Source organism: Alosa alosa, chromosome 20 (genome assembly GCF_017589495.1).
Source record: "Alosa alosa isolate M-15738 ecotype Scorff River chromosome 20, AALO_Geno_1.1, whole genome shotgun sequence".
In the NCBI taxonomy this organism is placed as follows: domain Eukaryota; kingdom Metazoa; phylum Chordata; class Actinopteri; order Clupeiformes; family Clupeidae; genus Alosa; species Alosa alosa.
This window is the reverse complement of record NC_063208.1, coordinates 19493033-19518394: the sequence shown is the minus strand read 5'-3', so window position 1 is coordinate 19518394 and position 25362 is coordinate 19493033. Positions and strand designations below refer to the sequence as shown.

General features: G+C 45.1%; 1 protein-coding gene across 4 annotated transcripts in view; it reads left to right on the top strand.

The window, feature by feature from the left end:
• The window catches only part of LOC125285175 (glutamate receptor ionotropic, kainate 5-like), an 88125-nt gene that overhangs the window by 42729 nt on the left and 20034 nt on the right, over window positions 1-25362 (top strand). For 3 of the 4 annotated variants that reach the window (XM_048229471.1, XM_048229468.1, XM_048229470.1), the window contains 9 exons: window positions 5453-5614; window positions 8181-8345; window positions 13731-13828; window positions 15937-16102; window positions 19985-20163; window positions 20793-20846; window positions 21796-21957; window positions 23825-23977; window positions 25275-25362. The exon at window positions 25275-25362 is cut by the window's right edge and continues 17 nt beyond it. In XM_048229471.1, the coding sequence (XP_048085428.1) occupies window positions 5506-5614; window positions 8181-8345; window positions 13731-13828; window positions 15937-16102; window positions 19985-20163; window positions 20793-20846; window positions 21796-21957; window positions 23825-23977; window positions 25275-25362 (1174 nt within the window). In that variant the 5' untranslated portion in view covers window positions 5453-5505. The remainder of the gene's footprint in view (window positions 1-5452; window positions 5615-8180; window positions 8346-13730; window positions 13829-15936; window positions 16103-19984; window positions 20164-20792; window positions 20847-21795; window positions 21958-23824; window positions 23978-25274) is intronic. The other variant, XM_048229469.1, reaches the window with a different exon arrangement.

The window sequence follows — 25362 nt, the reverse complement described above, 5'->3', positions numbered from 1 at the left end:
GGAGAGAGCGTGGTTGTGCAAGAGTAGAGAGAGTAGATTAGAGAGAGATGGAGTGAGAGAGAGAGAGAGTGTGAGAAGGAGAGTAGAGGAGAGAGAGAGGGGGAAGGGAGAGGGAGAGAGAGAGTGAGTAAATAGAGTATAAAGAGAGAGGGAGGGTGAGGGAAAGAGAGAGAGGAGTGTTAGGGAGAAGGAGAGAGAGAGTGCTCTTGCTGCTGCAGCCATTTCTCTGCAGCAGTGTTAAATGATGGCTCCCCTTTTGTGGCAATGTGTTGTTTATGAGGACCTTATCTGCAGCTGCACTGCTTTATGCTCACATGGCCTACAGGCTAAACATGCGCCTCTTTCTAGCCATGATTGAGCTAGAGACATTAATGACTTGAATTAGTCAATGAGCCCACCGGTCGATCAGCTTGTTTTACACACATGTGTGTGTGTGTGTGTGTGTGTGTGTGTGTGTGTGTGTGTGTCTGTCCTCTGGCATCTGGCCTTTCTTTTTATTATTTTTCTTCTCTGTTTGCCTTTTTGTCTCTTACTTAATTGTTTTACTAGCACACTATGTCCATCCCTCTCTTTATAGCTCCCTCTCTCTCTCTCTCTCTCTGTGTCTGTGTGTGTGTGTGTGTGTGTGTGTCTCTCTGTCTCATGTGTTTTCTCTCTCTCTCTCTCTCTTTCCTCTCTTTCTCCCCCACTCTCTCTCTCCCGCGCTCTCGGTGTCTTTGCTGACACCGTGCTCTTGTTCGTCACTGGTAGCTCTGCAGTCGGGTCAGGCGGGTCAGCGCTCACCTTCACGATCCACTGGCATGGCCCCAGTGCCCGGCACCACAGGCCCCTGAGCGCCGCTCTGGCCTCGGCGGATCCTCGCTGGAGCCTGCTGTCTCCAGTCAATTAAAACAACCTGGATCTGCCCTGCTCTGTCAGACAGCATTAGCGGTTATATAATAAGCTCTAGTGTTTACTACTTATTTATTTCCTCAAATTGCTGGCTTTTTTTCCCCTGTTTTGTTTGTTTGGATTGCTGGCTGATGTATTGAAAGCCTCTTGAAGTATTAATGCCCTCGCGCATTAAGAGAGAGGTTGTAAAGAGTGTGAATTTGGAGAGATACCGTTACACATGCCACTCATTTACATAACACACATAATTGTCTTCGAACGCTGTTAATCAATCCTGGTTATAAACATCTGAAGCTGCATACGACCGCTGTTTTTTTGTGCAGTGTGTTGTGTTGCGGTTTACCTAAAGTGACGTGTGGAGGGAGCAGCTAATGAAAACCCCCCGCTGAGAGCATAAGGTGGAACAGTGTGTCTCAGTGAGAGGAAGGCATCTGAGACTGCATGAGCCCAGGTGGAGTTATGGAACCCTCGCCGAATGGAGCTGTCGAAAACAAAGTCGCTAATTGTATTCAGTTTGAACCGACTGTAATATGGGATAGGAAAACAAAGTGACTTGATTTGACAGTGCTCATATTAATATGTTTGGCGTGCTATTTACACAGCTCAGTTCAAATGAGGAACCTTGTAAGGGAGATGGATTGGCTCAGGCATAAGATTGGTAGCAAAAACGCCTGTGTATATTAACTGTAATACTCAGTGGAATGTGACACATTAATGTTAAATCCTTCATAATTCCATTTTGGCATGCGCTTAACATGGCTGAGCAATATCAGCTACAAAATTCATAGCGGTAAATAAAGAAATGATGATGATAACAGTAATGATGAAAAAAGAAATGTACCATTAGCTCTAATGACACACACGCACTTGAATGTCATCCTGCCCTGATACGCTGTCTATTAATACTCTCCGCAATGTACATACATCGCCCCCCTACACACACACTCTCCACTCTCAACACAAACAGTAGGCTATTTCAAGTACTCTCTTCCTCTTGCATGCATAATGCGTTCTCCTTTAAAGAGCCATCGCAGTGGAGAGAAGAGAGGAGAGGGGGTGACTGAGGCCCTGTCTCTCGCTGGGAGGACAACGGCCATCACCGGCGACTTACCGTTCCATTACCTCAAATCCCCGCGTTTTGTTTGTCTCATTTAGAAGGGCTTTACATTTGATACAGACTCCACACGTAAGGCGCGGTACGTGCACTGTATTAAATTTGGCACCCTTGAGCAACCTATCAGTGGTGTAGATGGGTTATTGGTAAAAGCTAGATCTCTTAAAGTTCTTTAGCTTATCTCCATTGCAAAGCTTCCTCTCATAGCCCTCATTGTGCCAAAATGGCTGCTCTCCCTTTGAAGGTTCTGCATAAAGACAGCTTTTCAGATGTGACATGTTTGAAATAGGTTTGGCAAAAAATAATTTAGAGGTTAGGTTCTTTGTAGAGGTTTTTATATCAAATTTTGAAGACCGCAAGACCAGAGGAGGGGCTGATGGGTACGGCTCGGAGGTGGGGACGACGGGAGACAACGGAGGTGGAGGTCGGGGGTGGAGAAATATGCGTCCCGTCCGCCGTTAAATGAGCCTGATTATCCGGTCATTACTGCGACTGAGTCAGCAGGGCTGTACGACAGCGGGGGGTTGGGTCGGCCCAGGAAGTCGCAAATGCTGATAACCTCCCAAATCCCCCACCCCCCACCCCCACAACCCTGCTCGGCTGGAAGCCACACTAATGTCCCCGGCTCAATGCGTAGCTGACGTTCCTTCCCCCAAGCCGCGCCACCCAGCCAGCCTGCAATCCGCCCTGACCGATGATCTGGCAGCGTCCGTGGGCAGGCACTTTAAGATGATCATGCTGGATAGGGGGCAGTGGGGGGAACGGCGAGATGGGTCATGGCTACAGTCCCGCTCGCTTGACAAATGACCAAATGGATCATAAAGATTATTCCCCCTTCTCAAGATGGATGTAGGCTGTTCACTGCAACATCCAATGGCCTGTTGCATCGTGTAGTAGTTAATCCAGTCTTTATGGGTTACAATTGAAACATCAGTGATGTTATTCTTAGTACAGACCGCCTTATGTGTATCAACCACAAAAGGTTCCAACCTTGATCACCATTTTGTTTATAAAGTGCTTATTACAGTGTTATTAAATTGTACCTAACTCTTAGACATAATGAGAGTCCCCAACGTGCCACACATCCCACCTAATCTTCTAAAGTGCGCTTTTATAGTTTCACATAATATTTGCATTTGGATTTCAAATGTTCCCCCCTGCTGTTTCTTCGTCTAATGTTGATCAGCTGTCTACATGAAGAAGGTTTCATATTAAATGCTGTAAGCATAGCCAGGTTGGAAGTGAAAATACAAAAAAGGCAGGTATGCCTATCACAGACAGAAGCACATTCAACCCAGCTTTTACTGCATTTATTTCTCTTTATGCAATTCTCTCTTTTATCTATTAGGACTCATCAGTTAATGTCCTCTTTCTCTCTGACGCTCCCTCTCTCAATGTTTTTTTTCTCCTTTTTCTCCCTTTCCATCTCACTTCTCTTTGTCTGCCACAGCCGCTCAACTCTCTTAATTTAAATTCGATTTGGAATTCAATTTAAATTCGTTCAGAAAGCTTTATTGGCAGAGCAGATAAGCATTTATATTGCTGAGGCATTGATACCGGAAGCAAATTGAACAGTTGACAAACTAACACCAGCGTCCCAAGAACAGAGGGTGCTCTGTGGTGTTATTGAACTTTAGATTGGGTTTCTGCCTTGGCGAGGAACTGTGTCATTCACACCCCACCCCACACACACATACGCACACACACACACACACACACACACACACACACACACACACACAGGCCCTTTTCTGCCATGCCTCTCCTCGCCACTCTCACCAGCATCTCCTGCATGCTGCAATCTACTCTGAAGTCTGCGAGTCACTTTGTCATGTCTTCCCTGGTCTCTTGCTGTTTCCCTATTACATCTCAATTCCATTTCTCTGAGACTCTCTATCTCTCTCTCTCTTTCTGTCTCTCTCTCCTCCATCTCTCACTCTCTGTCTCCATCTCTCTCACACTCTATTTTCTTCCCCTGGCTCGTCTGTTTTTTTTTTGCTGGCTGCCCCTTCTCCTGAGCTGCTGTTCCCTCTCTAGGTTTCCATTTCATTTCTCACTTGTGCATACTGTCTCTGTCACACCTCCTATTCCTTAGTGTGTGTTTGTGTCCGTGTGTGTGTGTGTGTGTCTGTGTGTGTGTGTGTGTCAGTGTGTGTGTGTGTGTGTGTGTAGGTGTGTGTGTGTGTGTGTGTGTGTGTGTGTGTGTGTGTGTGTGTGTGCGTGTGTGTGTGTGTGCGCCGTGTGTGTGTGTGTGTGTGTGTGTGTGTGTGTGTGTGTGTGTGTCTCCCTGTGTGTGTGAGTGTGTGCTGCTGTCAAAACAATTCAATTTATAATATTTTGTCGACATCACTGCTAAATTATGTCTCTGTAGACGAGGGGAGAAACACATAAAACAGAGCAAGTCATTCTAGGACCGGCGTGCGGCTCCCTGTGGGTTTGTTTATGAGGATGGCTTTATGTGTCTGCACCTCTGTGTGAGTGTGTTTGTGTGTGTGTGTGCGCGCGTATGTGTGTGTATGTGTGTGTGTGTGTGTGTGTGTGTGTGTTTTTCTCCTCAGCTCCTTCACACAAAGACCCACTGAATTTGTCCCCGACCGCTCAGCCGCTGTGTCTCGGATAGGAGAGAAGGGGGAGAAGGGGGTGTGGAGGAGAAGAAAAAAGTCCATTTCTCTTGAAACTGCTCAGCCTTTCTGGGCTCATCTCCTATTCCTTCTCTCTCCCCCGGCCGACATGAAAATGATTCAATCAGGCTGCAGTCAAAGTGATTCCAAGCCCACCGAGCCTTGCGCGCTTGTGACTGATGAGCTCGTCTCAATGGCCAATAATGCGGCCCCATCAGAAACACGCACTCTCACCACCGCCATTCCCTATGAGTAATGGTGAAGTATATGGGGTGTTATAAGCAGGAGATGAGTCCGGATTTAGCCTACCCCCATAGCTCTGCCAGGTTGTAATGAGTCCTCCTATCCAGTAGGTGGTGGGCCTAACGGCCATAATGCATTGCTGTCAGAAATAAGCCACTGCCATTTTGCAAGAGTAATGGTGAAGTGTATGGGGTGTTACAAGCAGGAGATGAGTAGGATAAAGCTGGCCCTCTCTGCTCTGCTAGTTTGTAATAAGTCCTCCTCTCCAGCAGGTGGTGAACCTAGCTGTCGTGAACTCCACTATCTGGGATAAGCTCTTCATCATTGCCATTTTGGAAGAGTGATGACGAAGCGTATGACGTTTTATAAATAGAAGATAAGTTGGGATAGAGTATGCTTCTCTACTGCATTGTAATAAGTCATCCACTCCAGCAGGTGGTGAACCTAGCTGTCATGAACTCCCCTGTCTGAGATAAGCTCTTTTATTCTGTTTTGGGAGAGAAATGGTGAAGTGTATGATGCTTTATGAGTAGAAGAGTAGTACTCGCGTTGTTGTTGTGTTGTAATGAGTCCTCCCATCCAGCAGGTGGTGGACCAGGCAGCCAGAAGACCATTCTCCATGAGGAGCAGTGGAAGATGCCGGCTCTGCCAGCGCTGCTGCTGTCGATTCACTTCCTCTTCCTACTGCTGACCATGGCCCCGCACTCTTTTAGCCAGGCCCCTGCCATGTCTGCTGTCAAAATGGGTGAGTCTGCCGTTGGGTTGTGCTTTCTTTCTTTTCTTTTTTCCTCTTATTCTCTCTTTCTTTTCTTTCTGTCTTTCTACTCGCATGTCTTACACACTCTCTCTTTCCATCTCTTCTTTCCTTGTCTAGTCTTTCTTAGTCTTTATCTCTAAGGTTAATTCTCTCTGTGCTACACAATGAATGTATTTCTTAAACTCCCTGACATGCAGATACTCTTTCAGTATCTGTCTTTTGCTCTCTTTCTACTGTCTATCTACTTGCCATCATTCTCTCTTTGTTTCTGTCTTCCTGTCTATCTAGTCCTCTTATGTTCTCTTGCTATCCTTGGACAAGGATATATCTTTCATAAGAAAAGAAAATATTTGGCTTTTCAGCTTCCGTTGTTGGGCAATTCCACGGAAAATTGACTTTTTGTCACATCCATAACGCCAGTGAAATGCCTTGGTATTTGTATGATGTGAATGATAACATTCATTTTTTGTGCATTTTTTCTCATGTACATTCTTCAGCCAAAAATAGCAAATGCTCAAATTTCATGTAATCATTCACATCATACCATCACATTTTATTGGCGTTATGGATGTTACAAAAAACATAATTTTCCATGGAATTGCCCTGTTTCATCTCCAGGTGTCATCTAGGTTCCATCTTATATAGGCCAACAGGGTTTTTTTTACAGGAATCCCTGGTATTTTGTAGAGAACATTGTAGTAGTTCAGCTGACAGCAGACACCAAGTGTAGATATTATAAACGACAACGCGCTTTGACCCTGGGACCCTGTTTGTTTTCCCCGAGCTAAGCAAGGAGTAATAAAACTTGCACTGTGCCAGCCATAAAGTCTTACTGCTCAGAGGGTCACCGGCGAGAACTTTTGTTGTGCCTGAGGTGATTCAAGGCAATGGACATGCAGGAGTGCCTCGGAAAACAGCCACAATAGCATCAACAACAATCAAGTCTTGCCAAGCCGTTTTGTTTGAGTGCTCAAAGCTCAAATGTTTTACGTTAGACAGCTCAACATTTCTACCTGCGATTTGTAATTGATGTAGACTATCTATAGATATAGACACCAAATACCTGTTTTTTTTCTAAATGTATTTATCCACAGGCCTACTGTAACTATTCTGGTTCTTCAGAGAATCACTACATTCCAGGTTCCTAATAGAATGGTAACAGTCATGAAATGCAATTATAACTCGATGAACATATTCCATCAAAAAGAGTCCTTGTACAGTCACTGGCCAGAATGGCATGTTTTCATTTTGTGATGTGCCACCTTTGTTCTTCTCTGTTGAAGAAGATATCAATTTCAGAAAATAGTGTTATAATATATATTCAGCGTTACATTGTGATATGTCAACATAATATAATCCTTTAACACCTTTGCCAAGGGTTCAGTTTCCTTTGGTTCATAGTCTACCTTGTAAGGAATTCTTCACTGACCACAACAGGTTAATTTTTACTGGTGGCTGTTTTTCAGTGACGTTTGTTTGTGGCTGCAGATAGAGAGAGAGAGAGAGAGAGAGAGAGAGGTAGGAGAGTGAGGGGGAAAAGTCACTGTGCTTGGTTGCCATCTCCATGGATACCCCCCTCAGCATCTCCACGGTTACCTATTGTGGGTTTCCATGGATATGACTCCATCTGCATAAGCCCACAATGCGCCTGTCACAGGCGGCGGCGTGATTGACGGACTGACTGACGGACGGCCATGCTTAGCTGAAGGCCTAATTGAGGCTGATGAGGGAGATGGGCGGCTAAGCAGTGTGGCACTCCTCTGCCACCGCAGAGCCTGTGTGTGTGTGTGTGTGTGTGTGTGTGTGTGTGTGTGTGTGTGTGTGTGTGTGTGTTGTGTGTATTGTGTGTGTGTGTGTCGGTGGTAGACTCTTTTAATTGCTCTTGGGGAGGCCAGGTGAGACAGCGCGGCTCAAACTTTGATCAAGCCCAGATGGCGAGCTGAATGTGAGTGGTGTACGGAGGACGAGACGTGCGTGTGAATTAGCCGCTGGGTGCTCCCCTGCACCGGAGGTTTTTCCACGGCCCGACTATTAATTTGACAGTATCGGGCGCGCCGTTAGCTTATCAGGTGGCCCCAGTGAAGATAAACACACAGAAACACATTGCATTTGTGCACAGTTCAAATGTACACATGAATGCACACACTCAAATACTCAGTGTACATGTGTATTCTGAAACGCATACAGTACACACACAGACATACACAAAAAAACACAAATACAGACACACACGTACACACACACACAAACTCACAAGTCCATATGTACACAGTGTACAATTGTGCACTGTTATACATAGTGCCATAATAGTTGACTTAAGATATTTGAGTTTTAGCCCTCTTTTTTTCGAAACTTCATTCCCTACAGACTACGTTAATACTGAATCTCATTTCATTATCAGAGACATTTTGTCCTTCTTTTACAGCCCTGTCTTTTATATGGGGGCAAAATAACCTCTGTGCAGTCCTTATACTGTGTACTGCTGAGCTGACTTTTCATGTGCAGCATTCTGAAGAGAAACTGTTGATGTGCCCCCCCCCCCCATTTTTTGCAGCGGCCATTTTAGATGACCAGTCGGTGTGTGGGCGCGGGGAGCGGCTGGCCCTGGCGCTGGCCCGAGAGAACATCAACAGCATGATGGAGGGGCCGTCTCGTGCGCGCGTGGAGGTGGACATCTTCGAGCTGCAGAGCGATTCGCAGTACGAGACCACGGATACCAGTGAGTGATGCTCTCAAACTCTCTCCCTCTCTCTCTCTGACTCTCTCTATCTATATCTCTCTTTCTACCTCTCTCTCTCCCTCTCTATATCTTTCTCTCTCACACAGGAGCAAGCCAATAGAGGAGTCCTCACAGGCACATGCCCAGCTTTGAGCTGCAGAGGGACATGAATTTATTGATTACACCTACCGGTGAAAAATACAAAAAAATCTCTCTCTCTCTCTCTCTCTCTCTCTCTCTCTCTCTTCCCTCCCTCTCTCTCTCACTCACACACACACACACACCCACACACACACCCACACACACACACAATGTGTAAATGTATACGCCAGAAAAATACTGAATCTAAATATGTTATTTGGGTAAGCACAAATAATGTGTTGGGAAGAGATATTTATTTCTGCCCCGAAGTTGCTCATTATACATCATTATACAGAAAACAAAGGCCATATTCCATGATTGACATGTCAGAAAAAAAGTTCATATTGTATGATTGTCATGTCTGCCTCAGCCATTATATGTCTTCAATGTTGATAGATGGCCACAAGGTAAACAATCTCATTGTTTTTTTCAACAGGGGACTGATTTCACTAACTGGTTGTCTATATATGTAGTCTATACATACCTACACATACATCAAAATGAAGCTTTAGACCTGTTGTTTTTTTTATTTATGTTTTAATTCGCTCCTTTAAAAACAATCAAAATAAAATGTAATGTTGTAATTTTGTTGTAATCTAAATTACAATTGATATTCATAAGATGCAACATACTTAGTCACCCAGTTTAATTTGTCCTCTAATGCCCTACCAAATATTTCATAGTATCAAAAGACAGCAACAAGTCCAGCTGACAGCAACAAGTGATTTGTGATGCTAGCAATGGACTCTACAGCACCCTCTGCATAAAAGGCAGTATTACATAATTAATCATATGCCAATATTAAATCAATTTGTCGCTTTGAAGGCACAACAATTGCGTTGCCAATGAATATTAGGTTAGAAAATACATTTGCCTGATTTAATGTGTCTTCTTGTATAACCCACACATATTTCCACATACATATCCATTTCGGTGACTGTAGCGATACAGGTATACAGTAGATGGTTAAAGTTTAATGATGTCTCTTTACACCTAATATAGCTTACATGTGTGGGGCAGCCGTGGCCTACTGGTTAGCACTTCGGACCTGTAACCGGAGGGTTGCCGGTTTGAACCCCGACCAGTAGGCACGGCTGAAGTGCCCTTGAGCAAGGCACCTAACCCCTCACTGCTCCCTGAGTGCCGCTGTTGATGCAGGCAGCTCACTGCGCCAGGATTAGTGTGCTTCACCTCACTGTGTGTACACTGTGTGCTGTGTGTGTGTGTGTTTCACTAATTCACGGATTGGGATAAATGCAGAGACCAAATTTCCCTCACGGGATCAAAAGAGTATATATACTATACTTATACTTATGTAACATTTATTTGAGCTGCTACACAAGCGCACACACACACACACACACACACACACACACACACACACACACACACACACACACACACAGACACAGACACAGACACAGACAGAGCATACATAGTGTGATAGTAGTCATTGTGCTTGCTGTTTGTGATACCACTTTTTTACAATCGCTAACAAGCATTTACCTAGGCCTATACCTGAAATACTGTTTGTCTAAAGTCTAAAGAAAGCAACACACCTACATCCCACAATTTTCTTTTGAAAAGCAAATTTGTTCATGAAATACTAAGTCTACGTATATTTCAAAATGTAAAAAAAAAACCTTCTCTATAGACACTAGCTCTACTGAAACACAGCAAACTTGGCTCAAAATCAGTTCATTCAGTCAAAATGCTAACACACTTTATGTTTATGTTCATGTTTATGTTTAAAGTGTTTATAGTGTTTAGCAGTTTTGTCCAAAGCGATTTACATGAAAATGTAGTCAATCATAGCACACCAATTTTTAACCACTCCAGCAACAAACCGTTAATTCCTCCTGCCTTGGTGAATAACACATTTCTCTGTGCTGTCAGAGCCACAGAGACCACTTTGCCTGCTGTTACTTCCTAACAGATCATCCTGCAAAGTATGGAAGAAAACAATATCGTAGGGAATGAGGTGTATGACTTGAGATATGAGATAATAGATATATGACATAATTTCAATGATGAATGAATGATTTGACTCATAGTAGAAAATTAATGCTAAACCACTAATAATGATTCTTGTAGCACAATTTCAAAACTATTACTGTAACACCAATCCATTTACCAAGTTCGCCAAACAGATAGTACATTCAATGCTTCACAGTCACTTTGTAATTCCGTTTGCAATTCTTTTGACACAACCCACTACACAGCTCACGTTTTGCAAAACTCACTGCTTTACACCTAGTTTGTAATTTAATAGCACACTTCTAGCAAAACAATTAGACATGTGCAATGTTGTGCTGGTTGTGTTCCCACTTTGACACATGTTAAAATGTTTTTAGATAATCAGAACCTGAGCACTATATAAAAACCACAGTTAGCCTACACATTTAGCCTGCGTTACAAAGTGTGTGTGTGTGTGTAGCAATATTGGACGTAAGAGGGATGAGAATTAGAGTGGAGCAGGACGGGAAAGTGACCAGAAAAGAGAAGAAGACAGACAAGGACGAGGAGATGAATACTGTAGGAGGAGGAGAAGGAAAAGGTTCCAGAAGGAGATTCCATGGTGCCTATAGTATAAGACAACATGTGATGTGGATGAAGTCCTCTGTCCAGACCTTAAAAGATGGCGAGATAGTGTATTTGTGCCTGTTTTCTTTCTAGGTAAAAATATGTTTTTCTTCTACTGTGCTTTTGTTGTTGGAACCCACACTATTTGTATTGAAATAAGCAACCATACAGACGGGTTTGCAAAAATGGTGTGCTCTTAGACATGTATAATGATTTGCTGGTTTGGTGTAAGGTCTGCACAGTGATTAAGCCTTAGCTCTTGCTTTTCTCTAAAACAAGCAAACCTGAGCAATCTAACAAACAACTTTGACACCTCCATTGGATGCATTTGTATTTGAAGTACTCTTAAGCTGGCGACTGAAGATGTCAGGAGACCATTTAATGTTTTCTTGGCCATATTGTTTGTTTACTGATAGTGATTTAGCTCACCGTGAAACATGTTCTTAATTATGGCAGATATTTATGGTAAGATGATTCATGTTGTCTTGGCAACACTAGAATATAGCTAAGCTGAGGTTTAGGTTAGTCATGCGCAAAATACATAATGCATCTGTGGTTAGAATCAAACAGTAAGTATTGGTAATGGCATCTCAGACAGTATTAAAGACATGATGTTGACCAGTGACTGAAACACTAAATGTGGTTTGGAGAAAGAAACGCCATCTGACATATTGTAATCACAGTATTTTGCTACTCTATGGAGTGTAGTTGTAGAAAATCGTACATTTTAGGTTACTTTGTTATGATTATGATTATATCCCACATGCCATATTGAAGTTATTTATTTTCCACTACTACTAGTAAAACACTAAGGGGCTTGTTTTAATTATGCAAAGCAGCACAGCACTCAAGCTGAAATCACAAAGGCACAACTGACAAAAGCCATATGGAGCAAAACAGTCCTCCAGTAATATGTGTAAGGATCAAGATCATTTTCATAAACATATGAAAATGAAATGAAATGTTTTTAATATAATCCCAGTCTACAATACATATTTTAAAAAAGTTAAATATCAACAATTTCTACAGGTGGGCTATCACAGGCATGGAAGATTCAGAGAGAAGATGTCGTTTGTGGAGGTTTATGTGCCTCAGAAATCTCACTTTATTAGGTGCTGTGTATTAGATGGAGAAAAATCAATAAAGTAAGGTACTCTGTTAGCAGGGCAGGAGGTCACTGCATGTATTACTGAGGTCCCAGTGGACTGGAACATCCTAGTGGGAGAGCCAAGGGAGTGTTGGGAAAACCCAGTAGTGAATGAAACTGTTTTCATATGGATAACAAGCAAGAGTGCTATATGGGATGACTGGTGTGTCTTACTCAGTCTTCTCAAAATGATGCACTCCATGACCTGTTAAGCTACAGTGAAAACAGTCTGGCCACCCCCCATAATGTAATGGTGAAAACATTGTAGAATAGGTATATTTATCTTATGTTCTGCATAATACTGCATATTAATATTATTATTATTATTATTATTATTATTATTATTATTATTATTATTATTATCATGTCTCTTAAGCGATGTGTATTATGTTTACTCATTGGACATATAATGGAGTGGGTTTAGCTGCAGTGCTGGGGATGGAGGTAATTTAGGGTCTTTAGAGCAACTCCTCATTTTTTTTACCAGACACCTAGCTTCCTCTGCCACCGTGACCTCATTCAAATGAAACTGTGATTTTGTTGCAACAGGAAACATACACTTTGTGGAAAGATTATTTCCCTCATCTAGCTGCAGAGTGCACTCGCTCAAACTCCCTTGAAAATTGCAGTGTATTCAGCAAAAACTGCACTGGGAGTAGTTTGTAGTACTAGGCCTGAGTTGTGCATTGTCTTGTAAAGATTTTTTTTTAATGTGCAAGATGTTTTCACTTACATAATTGCAAGGTCTCTACTCTACTCACCTCATACATGCATATACACACAGACCAAAAGACACACTTACACACAAATAAGCACTTACAGCACAGTATCTTACAGTGGAGCCAGATAATTCTTTTGCAAGTGGCTACATTTTTTTTCTCAGGCCAGCAATTAAGTTCGTCCCAGACTCATTTAGTGGTACACAGTATCGTGTCCTTATATCACACAGACACACACGCACGCACGCACACACACACACACACACACACATACACACACATACATACACACACACACACACACACACACACACATTGCAAACCACAGGCCAGTGCATTCTGGGAGTCTTTTTTTCCTCCTTCGCAGATGAATGTGAACAGCAATCTCCAGTAAGCAGAGCATAAATTCACATTGTGGTTATTGATGTAATTAATCAAAGGAGCCTTGCATTGACTCATAATTTGATATATCATCAAGGAGCAGGACTCAGACAGAACTGGACCAGCTCCAAGGAGCCGGCCCTGGCTGGACTCTCTCTCTCTTTTTCTCTCTCCTCTGTCTCTCTTTCTATCTCTCTCTGTCTCCCACTTTGACTTTTTTATCTACCTTACTTCTCTCTCTGTTTCTCTGTCTCTCTTTCCTTCACAGCACACACTCCCTTTCTCTCTCTCTGTTTCTCTTTGTCTCTCTCTCTCTCTCTCTCTCTCTCTCTCTCTCTGTCTCCCACCCGTTGAGCCTCTTATTTATGTCCATTTCTTGATGCCCTCTTTTTATCTCTCCCCTCTCTCTCTCAGTGTGCCAGATTCTGCCAAAGGGAGTGGTGTCTGTCATTGGCCCTGCCTCCAGCCCTGCCTCGGGTTCCACTGTCAGTCACATATGTGGGGAGAAGGAGGTAGGAGGACTGTGTGTGTGTGTGTGTGTGTGTGTGTGTGTGTGTGTGTGTGTGTGTGTGTGTCTGTATGTGTGTGTGTGTGTGTGTGTGTGTGTGTGTGTGTGTGTGTGTGTGTGTGTGTGTGTGTGTGTGTGTGTGCAAGGAGGTCTCTCTCTGTGTGTCAAGAGGTCTCTGTGTTGGTGATTGTGGATGTGTGTCCCTTTACACTGGCATGGGCTTTAATTGATAGTTGCTGTGTTGTAATTATGCATGTGTGACTACAGGTGTGTGGGTGGACATGCATTCCTTATGATTACCTGTAGGTGTTCCATTCATACATTTACGTGTCTAGTTCTATGCGTGGGCACTTTTATCCTCCTAAGACCCAGTAATTCATTTTCGTCCTCTGTGGGGACAAGAGGGGCCTATAATTCAAGTACTATTTATGCCATCTATTTGAGTCCTACTACACTCTCAAGACAACATCCTGGGCTTTCTGGTGATGTCACAATTATTTGTGTGTGATTACTGTAACAGATCCCCCAAACTTTCTTTACAAAATGGCGGACATAGCATATTTCTCATGTTATAGCAACAAAAGAGGAAATTGATTATTGTTTTTATTTTTGTGTAGGCGGCGTGTGTTTGTGTCTGTCTTCTGTACATAGGTACATGTTTGCCTTTTGCAGACACGTGTCTATATCCACGTGATTCAGTAATCAAGGTTTCAGATATCTGAAGTTTACTGTGGCCTGAACATTTTAAGTGGGCATTTCCAAAAATAAATGCTTCGTAAGTTTTAAAATTCTGCACCACTCTGAGTAGCCTTTCTGCACCGTCGCGCCCGATACGTGACTCATGTCTTTAAGCATGTCTGTCCTCAATTCATCCATTCTTGTCGCATCCCGTCCTTGTTTCCTTCATGGGTTTTTTTTGGTCAAAGGGAGGGGCAAGGACCTAACTAAAAGGAAGGAAGGTAAAAATGTTGTGTACAAGACATTTTTGTTAAGCTCCATCATCTGTTGAGGGTTCATTGGAGCGAGAGATGACATTCATATCATTTTCATTACAGTATATCATTCTAAATGTTTTATGCATAGCTCAAATTTCCCAGGCACTGTGCCTGAATTTATTTAAAAACAGATTATATAATGGCTTCAAAAGTTTCTAATAACTTCAGGCACATACATTGTCCTTACTTTCTAAGCCTTGTTTATGTCATTACTAGTTGTTGTTGATGTGTTATTGTGTGTAATTTATAAAGCACTGTAAACTTTACAAAAGTTATGCACATGTATATGGTGTTATGTATGGCTGCTATCCATGGGTTTGGCTATCTGTGGTTAGAATCTATGGAATGTACTTGATAGGGGGATACTACTGAACACTATACTTTACAGTAAAAGGATGTGTGTGTGTGTGTGTGTGTGTGTGTGTGTGTGTGTCTGTGTCTGTGTGTGTGTGTGTGTGTGTGTGTGTGTGTGTGTGTGTGTGTGTGTGTGTGTGTGTGTGTGTGTGTGTGTGTGTGTATGTCTGAGTCTATGTCTGTGCATGTGCTTGTCTATATGCTATGTGAGTGTACTGGTGAGAAGACAGAGGTGAATGGCACTCAAGTGTACATGCCTCCTTTATTAAATTCTCATTCCCTCTCTCCCTCTCTCTCTCCCTCTCCCCCTGCTCCCTCTCTGCGCTGTTCATCTTTGTCCTCCCTCCCCGCCGCTCTCCCTCCTTCTCTCCCTCCTTCTCTCCCTCCTTCTCTCCCTCCTTCCCTATACTTCATATTGTGTATGTCATGCCTGTCCTTCTCAATTGCTCTTTGTTCTCCATCATTTCTCCTTTGCTGTCTCCTCCTTCTGCCTCATGTCCAATCTCTCTCTGTCCATCTCTCTTCCTGTTTCCCTTCTTTCTCTTCTTTCGGCCTAACAACGATATCCGTTTCCCCCCTTCCTTTGTTTCATACACGCATTGTCATTTGTTTTCCACCCTTTCCCATTCTTCTCTTAATCCTCTCTATCTTTCTCTGTCCCTCTATCTTTTTCTTCCTTTATCATTCTCTTACTCCCGCCCCCTTTCTCTCCTCTCTCTCTCTCTCTCTCTCTCTCTCTCTCTCTCTCTGTCCTCCTCTCCAGATCCCTCATGTGAAGATCGGTCCCGAGGAGACGCCGCGGCTGCCCTATCTGCGCTTCGCCTCCGTCAGCTTGTACCCCAGCAACGAGGACCTGAGCCTGGCCATCGGCTCCATCCTGCGCTCCTTCAGCTACCCCACGGCCAGCCTCATCTGCGCCAAGGCCGAGTGTGAGTGCCCACACGTGCCACAGGGGTGCCCGTCTGGCCAACCCAGCCTGCCTAAACACACACACACACACACACACACACACACACACACACACACACACACACACACACACATACCCACACACATACTTAGACTTCTTTTGTTGGAGCTAATTGAAGGGGCCAGGCTTCTAGCTCCCACAGGGATCTCATTCAGCTGCGATGATGTAATGAGAGTGCTAGCGTTAGCCACCGCGGCTAGACAGGGGCCTGTGAGACAGACTGACTGCCAGACAGGGCCACAGGGTGCTTGTACTCGGGCCAATCTCTGACACGGCCAGGTGCCTTTCATTCAGCCCCTACATGGAGGGAGATTTAAAAAGAACTAATTGACCCTTTGGCAATATCCACCCCATATTTTTTCGGAGTATAATCAGGGCTGGTTTGCAGGAACGGCTCTGTGAGCGTGATTGTCATGTGGTGCGATAGCGATTGCCCCTGCCTGATGGGCTCCCTTACTCCATTAGTTGGAGGTTTTGTGGAACTAATTGTTTGGGCTATGGCATGACCCTGCACAGAGGGATCTCTTAAATAGCACTCAAATGGGGAACTTATTAGCACTATCTGTTTAGGTGGTGGTGATGGTGGTGGTGGTGGTGGTGGTGGTGGTAGTGGGTGGATAGCCATGGAGCAATGGAGATGGCAGGGCAGGACAACGCCAAGTGGCAGTGATTATCCACTAGACTGGACGTCAAGAAAGTAATTGGAACGCTGCGGCATGACCCTCTTTGGAGGACTTTTGACCTCGTTTAAACTGTGGTGTAATTTACAGCTAATCAGGATCCTTCTCTGGGTCTCTCTGGGTGACTTGTCTATTAAAAGTGAGGGACTTTGACTGGACTGTGTTAACAAGGCTTGTTACTCACCAAATGGCTTGCAGAGAGCAAAGAGCAAGACAGGCATTTTTTGTTTATGCAGAAAATGTAATAAGACAACAAATGGATCACAAAGCCTGATACTGAGTTTTTTGCTTAGAATTTGGATTTAGATGATAGAATTGAGCCTGCTTCTACCCTGCTACCCTAAAAGTAGGTGATAAATAAACATAAGTGGATAAATGCACACACACACAAACTCACACATACACACACACACAGACACACAGAAACACACACACACACAGACACACAGATACACACACACACACATACACACACACAAGAGACACACACACACGATACACACAATCATGAACTTGGTGCGCATTACAGTACATCTTAATGCTGAGTTTGTTAGGGAATTAAGCTCTTTGATCTATGAAGTCAAGCGCCTGCCCCTAATTAACACTCCCTGAAGCAAACACACATCAAACCACTGGTTCTTCATATGCAGCAATACAGAAGCGTGTTGTGGTGTTGGCTAGGAGTAAATGAACTACAGGTAACTAACTCAACTAACTGTGGCCCTCCTAGTGTTTTTATGCTGAATTTCACACGTGGGGCCATGTTATCTATTTGGCACTGGCGTGACCTTGTGTGAGATTTGCATGACCATCGCTGTGAAGTCACAGTGGTGACATTCGCACCTCCGTGGGGGCCTCATTAGCTGTTCTCGCCGTCGTCTCGAGATTTACGCTCGCGGGGGTCATCGTTGTCGCTATCGCGGCCGACACTGCCGCTGTCCGCGGCCCGGCGCTAGAGCAACACTTTTTAAATGCTTAGCTTCTGTTTGCAGTCAGGCGGCTGGACCGTTGCTAGTGGGGGGAGCCCAGTGCCATGGCAGGATTAGCAACAGGGACAAAATAGCCACGACGCTTTTTAAAATAGGTTAATCAGTGGCATATCGGCTCCTCTTAGCCAAAAGCCATGCTCCTTCTCTGCAATTAGGTCCCCTTTTTCCAGTCTCTGTGACCAGGCCCTCTCTTGCAGCGTGTGGGAGTGGGGGGTGCAGGGTTGTCCCCTGAGCGTGAGCTCTACAATGACCTCATGTCAGCCATAATCAGCGGATCAGAGCCGGCAAGCCGTGCGGCAGACATATTAAACCTGTGGGACAGCGGTCGGCTCATTAGCGCTCCCTTTTGTGGCGGTGCCTTGCATGGACGAGGGCCGGGGGAATCTTCTGGAAGCCCGAGCTTCTCGGGGCTGAAACATGTTCATGTCACACTTGACATTTACAGACGTTTAGCAGCCATTTCTCAATTCAAAGCAGATGTGAAATGAAAGCGTAACATTATTATCCGTCTTCCGACCTCTTCGCTTTCCCAGCCTAAAAAGAAAGTGCCGGCTTATAAATGTTAATCTTGCATGCCTACATCTTATTTTACGGTGTAATAACATGACAAATTTTACAAATGAAATGGGATGTTTAAAGATATATGTATCCAGCGTAATAGTTCACGGACGTCAACGCCATCTTAACCGGTAGACATGTAGTGTTTGGAATGGGTTTGTTCATTGGGTAAGGGGATTAAAGGGGTTTAATAGGACATTTACAAGCCTTTGTAGAGGCCTCTAAACAAGACTTCATGATGAGCAAGAAGAGGAAGAGGAGGAGGTTGAGGAGGCGCCCACTGAGTTTGCATGGTAAGCAGTGGGAGTATGTGGAAGACCAACAGAGTGCAGTGCGTTGAGGCAGCATTGCATCATGTTAGCCATGCGTGTCCGCCGCCGTGATTCGATCCGTTTCCCCCGCTTACGAGACAGATGGTTTGCTCTGGCGAATCTCCCGCGTCGGCGCCTCATCTCCATAACTCGCCGTGTCCACTGCAGTGAGCCGAGCGCTCCAATCGGCTGCTTCTGCGCCCCTGTGTGAGCTCGCGGCAGAGCGGAGTGGGGCGCTCGGTTGATGAACGGAGCTCTTCGCTCGACTGATCAGGCCTTGTGGAAGGTCGAGCGCAATCATCACGCGCTGATCGCTACACTTTAGCAGCTCCACCGACATCTGTCTTTATTGATCAGACTGTTTTCCACTTGGCTGGTTTTGGTCGGCCCATTTGGTGCATGTGTATGTGTGTCTGTGCATGTACGCACAAGTTAATCCGTCCAGAGATATTTCTGCATATCTCAATAGACGTGTGGTGTGTCGGTTTATTGATGTGTGTGTGTGTGTGTGTGTGTGTGTGTGTGTGTGTGTGTGTGTGTGTGTGTGTGTGTGTGTTTTGTGTGTGTGTGTGTGTGTGTGTGTGTGTTTGTCTTTGTCTTTGTGTATGTGTACTGTATGTGTGTGTGTGTTTGTGTGTGTGTCTGTGTGTGTGTGTGTGTGTGTGTGTGTGTGTGTGTGTGTGTGTGTGTGTGTGTGTGTGTGTGTGTAAGTGCGAAGAGTTATAGTCTCTCATAAAAGCATCTTGTATTCAGACGGAGCATCCTATCTGTTGGGTGGGTTTGTTGAGCACTGCCCAGATTCAATAAAGCCACCATATGGAAAGCATGGCTATTAGCTAACAAATTTATGAACGTGTCAAAGCATATTGGCTCCCTACCCCATGCACTGAGTGGACACCTCTGTAGAACAGAAAAGTGGCCCACAATTTACATCTAACAGGGTCTATAAACGCTGATCACTATAAAATGGTTAAAAATAATGTGCTTGTGGTTTCTGTGGAGAGAGAGACATTGAAGGGATTTTATATTTAAGAATAGAATGTCAATGTCTTTAAATTCGATAAAACCAAGATGTATAGCATACAGTTCACATAGGGCTGGGCTGCCAGATAGGACTCAAGCCAAGCCGAGGTGGGAAGATATGTTTGGAACTAAGAACTCCCAACTGGTGACCACATTTAGGCCAAGACTGTAGTTAATGTGAAGGAAACTGGCCCTGGGGGACTAGGAGCTTGTGATTACTGATCGGTTAGCCAACTGCCGGAGGTCTTCGATTTTGATGTCCTTCCCCCGCCCCCTCTAGGCCTGCTGCGATTGGAGGAACTGGTTCGTCGCTTCCTCATCTCCCGGGAGACGCTGTCGGTGCGCATGCTGGACGACAGCCTGGACCCCACCCCGCTGCTGAAGGAGATCCGCGACGACAAAGTGGCCACCATCATCATCGACGCCAACGCGTCCATCTCTTACCTCATCCTGCGAAAGGTCAGCCAGCTTGATGTGGTCGTCTCTCTTTTCTCTCTCTCTCTCTCTCTCTCTCTCTCTCTCTCTCTCTCTATCTCTCTCTCTCTATCTCTCTCTCTCTCCGCCAGCCAGCATAAACACACCCGACAGGAAATCCATTGAATTCCAATTAAACTTTGACATTTGCCTTTGATTCTTTTTAAAGAAACACTTTCCCACATACACACACCCAAACACACACAGACATACAAACACACACCCACATGTACACACCCAAACACACATCCACATACACACACACACACACACACACACACACACACAAAGTGCTGGTAAGGATTTTGTGCAGGTAGTTTGCGATCTGTTCAGAAAACATCTGTTTTCTGTGTATGTGTCTGTAGGGGATAAGGGGTCTGGGGTGGGGAAAGCAACAACAAGGTTTTAGCCATTACCATGTCCCTGCAAAGCCACTAATGCTTTTGTTTGAGAAGATGACATTTTGATACAGTGTGTCCTGTGCTAAATCCAACCTCGAATGCACACTCACACTTAACTCTCCTTTTCATTTATTTTCACTCTCTCTCTCTCTCTCTCTTTCTGTCTCTCTCTCTCTTTCTGTCTCTCTCTCTCTTCTCTCTTGTATGTATCAGGCGTCCGAGTTGGGGATGACGTCAGCATTTTACAAGTACATCCTCACCACCATGGTACGTGTTATCCCACACCAATGACACCCCTTCTTCTCTCTCTCTCTCTCTCTCTCTCTCTCTCTCTCTCTCTCTCTCTCTCTCTCTCTATCCCTAGTCTCCCTCTATCTCTCTCTCTCTCTTTCTGGGGCCCACAATTACCCTACCCAAGCCTGGCCCTGCACCAGCCAGCTCATCTGAAATGCATGATGGGACTGTGCCGTTTATCACGGCCGTTTTCTCTGCCCAGAGGATGCCCTTGTCCGAGGTGACTTCCGCGGCTCATATTTTTAGATCATATCCATCTGCGGGCCGCTGGACGCGTTAGCGGAGCGACACAAGGTGAAGTGTCCGTCCCGAGGGCTCGGTTTCACCAGCTGTGCTTGCCGACGGGGATTTGAACCCAAGAACTCCAAATCCCAGAACCCCCTCCTCCTCCGGCATTGCCACCACAGCCACCTTCTCTATCCTGCTATGCAAAATGTTAAAAGGCGAGAGCGAATGGCTGTACGCTTACATGAGCTTTTTAGTGTGAGTGAGTGGGTTGGCTTTTGAGGAAAAAAAACTCCTCTTGTCTCACTCTTTTTTTCATTTTTACTTTAGTACATCTTTCTTTTTCACATGACCCTCTTTCTTGCTCCCTACTCTGTCTCTGCCATATCTCTTCCTCTCCATCTCAACTTCCCTCTCTCTCTCCCTACCTCTCTCTGTTTTGTGAAGCACATTGAATGACCTCTGTGTATGAAATGTGCTATATAAATAAACTTGACTTGACTTGACTTGACTTGTGATGTCTAGTTCTCTCTCTCTCAAATTCACTTACTCGATGGCCTCTCTCCATCGCTCTCTCTTTTATAACGTATAACTTCCCCTCTTTCATTAACTGTCTCTATCTCTTTCCCTCCCTCTCTCACTCCATCTCTCCCTGTCTTTTCTCCTCCCTCTCTCCCCCTCCTCCCTGGGCTTGCAGGACTTCCCCTTGCTGAGGCTGGACGATGTGGTGGACGACCAGTCCAACATCGTGGGTTTCTCCATGCTCAACAGCAGTCACCCCTTCTACCTGGAGTTCATCCGCAGCCTCAACCTGTCCTGGAGGGAGGGCTGCGACCTCAGCCCATATCCTGGCCCTGCGGTGAGCCTCAACACACACACACACACAGAGACACACACACACACACAGAGACACACACACACACACACATACATACACACACACACACACACACACACACACACACACACACACACACACACACACAGACACACAAACACACATTACTGCGTACATGCGACAACACACACGCACACACGTACACACACCACACACATACACATACACATACATGCGCGCCGTTATTACATACACATACATGCGGCGACACACACACATACATGCGGCCACACACACACACACACACACACACACACACGCACACATATAAACACACACACACACACATACACATACATGCGTGTGCGCGCGCACACACACACACACACACACACACACACACACACACACACACACACACACACACACACACACACACACACACATAAATGCAGATGCACACAAGCACATACATACATATACACACATGTCAAACACACAAATAGACATAAAGGGCCAGTTTTCCCTATATGGATTAAGCCTAGTCGCTGACTAAAAGAAAATTTCAATGAAAATCTCCATTGAAAGAAGCCTTTAGTTTATGACTAGGATTAATCCATGTGCGGGGAAAATGGCTGAATGTGTGTGTACACAGATACATGACAACATACAAACAAACATATGCACACAATTGGCTCATTAAAAAAACATTCCATTCATACCGGCCAGCACACTTACCAAGCTGTCACACACACATACTCACACAGGCCGACAGACTGACAGACTGAAGTGTCAGTCATATTACATGTAAAAGACTCCCCACTGCAGACGTTTCCTTGGGCTTTTTAAAAACTAGCATATGAGAGAGAGAGAGAGAAAGGCTGCAGGAGCCTATATGTATTCAGTGGGCATTTGTAGTTTGGCCATAAATCTGGCTGCCAGGTCTGCTGTGTACATGTCCTGACAGTACAATGAAAGATGTGTCCCTGTCTTTCGGTTGCTCCATTTATTATTTAGCAATGTCAGCTTGGCAGTCTCCCTGACGAGCTGACTGACCGACAGTCTCGCCCAGACACGAGGCTTCCATCTGAGCCGGTGGCGTTGGTGGTGGTGGGGCACGCACAACACATCTTAGCCGCGGCACAGCCACGTCCCAGCCATGTCTCAGCCATGTCTCAGCCACACCGCCACCGCGCGTACACGGAGCTCTAACTGTTGCCATGGGCTTCATTATAAATTCTCCCCGACTCTCTGTCTGTCTCTTTTCCTCTCCCATTCTATTCTGGTCTTACTTTGTGCTCTCTCTCTCTCTCTCTTTCTCTCGCTCTCTCTATCTCTCTCTCGCTCTCTCTGTTCCGGTCTCCCCCCTCCTCCCTTCTCAATCACTTTTTCTGGCATATCTCCCACTGCTCTGCTCCTGTCTTTCTCTCTCTTTTCCCCCACTTATAACTCTGTCTCTTACTCCCTCTTTCCCTCCCTCCACCTCTCTCCTTCGCTCTATCTATTTTTCTTCTAACTGCCTTACTCCATCCTTCCTGCTCCATCTTTCTTTTTCTGGCTACCTTTCTCTCTCACACTCCCCCTCTCTAAAACCTCACAAACCCATCCCTCTGCCTTGGTATTTCCCCCTTTGTCTAACTATTTATCTTTCTCTACTTCTGTCCTCTATCTCTTTTTCTATCCTCTCTTTCTTTCTCTAATTACATTTATCCCTCTCTCTCTCTCTCTCTCTGTTGCTCTTTCTATTTTTGCTAAGCCAAATCCCTCTCTCCTCTCTTTTCTCTCACATGTCGTTTCCCTCACCCTCAATCTAACTATCTCTCTTTCTCTTTCTCTCTCTGTCTGTCTCTCTCTCTGTCTGTCTCTCTCCTTGTCTGTCTCCGGGCAGCTGTCGTCGGCGCTGATGTTCGACGCGGTGCACGTGGTGGTGGGGGCCGTGCGCGAGCTCAACCGCAGCCAGGAGATCGGCGTCAAGCCCCTCAGCTGCACCTCGCCGCTCATCTGGCAGCACGGCACCAGCCTCATGAACTACCTGCGCATGGTAGGGTTGCCATGGCGACCGCAGCCCCTGCCGCCGCCGCCTGGCCGGGGCACAGCAGCTGCGGCGGCCATTTTGTTGCTGGCCCCTGTTGCTGTTGTTTTGCATTTGTGTGTGTGTGTGTGTGTGTGTGTGTGTGTGTGTGTGTGAGAGAGAGAGAGAGAGAGAGAGAGAGAGTGTGAGTGTGTGTGTATGGATGTGTGTATGTATGGATGTATGTAATGTGTGTATTTGTAAATGTGTGTATTTGTAAATGTGTGTCTGTATGTATGTATGTATGTATGTATGTATGTATGTATGTATGCATGTATGTATGGATGTACAGTATATGTAGGTATGTAGGTATGTATGTATGTATCGGCCTGTGTAGAAGTGTGTGTGTATGTGTTTGATACATATTTATGTGTGTGCGTTCTTTGATAGATTTCTCTTGTATTTTCCTCTGCATTCCGAGTACTGCAGTTAGTCTTTTCTGTTCTTCATCTCCTCTCTGTTCTCCTCTCTGTTCTCCTCTCTGTTCTCTTCTCTGTTCTCCTCTCTGTTCTCTTCTCTGTTCTCCTCTCTGTTCTCTTCTCTGTTCTCCTCTCTGTTCTCTTCTCTGTTCTCCTCTCTGTTCTCTTCTCTGTTCTCTTCTCTGTTCTCTCTTTTGTTCTCTTTTGTTTTCTTTTGTCCGCCGTCGTCATCCCTTTGTGTGTTGTTGTCACTTATCTGTCCTGCAGTCGTGTTTGCTGATCTCGTTTTGCAAATCTGAATTTCTTGTTTTGCGGGGAAGCAGCATTAAGATGTAATTTCCCCGTCAGCCTCGAATGTAGCCGAGTTTGTTTGCGTCTGGCGCTCTCCATCTCGCCCCATCTGTGCGCTCCTCTCAGGCTCTGACTTGTTTTCCTGTCTCTGCGCATCACTCTATCTTTCTGACACATTTCCTGGCAGCCTCCTCCGCACTCCTCCTCTCTCTCCCTCCGTCACTCCCATTCGCTTCACCCCTTTTTCTCTCTTGTCTGCGCTTCATGCCGAAATCTCTCCATCGTCTTCTCCACCTCCTCCTCCTCTCTATCATGCTCTCTTCCTCTTTTGTTTTTAAGTCGTTCATCTCTCTGTCTATCTTGGCTCTTGTCAAGCGTTTTGCATTATGCAGTGGCCTAGTCTGTCCTTAGTGAAAGTTACCGTCACAGCTCAGACAATCTTTTCTTTCCTGACTCTTCTTTTGTCTTTCACATTGTTATTTCACTCCTCCATCTTACTTCACCTCTCTCTCTCTCTCTCTCTCTCTCTCGCTCGCTCGCTCTGCTGTGGGTTTTAGGTGGAGTATGATGGTCTGACGGGACGCGTGGAGTTCAACAGCAAAGGCCAAAGGACCAACTACACTCTGCACATCCTGGAGAAACACA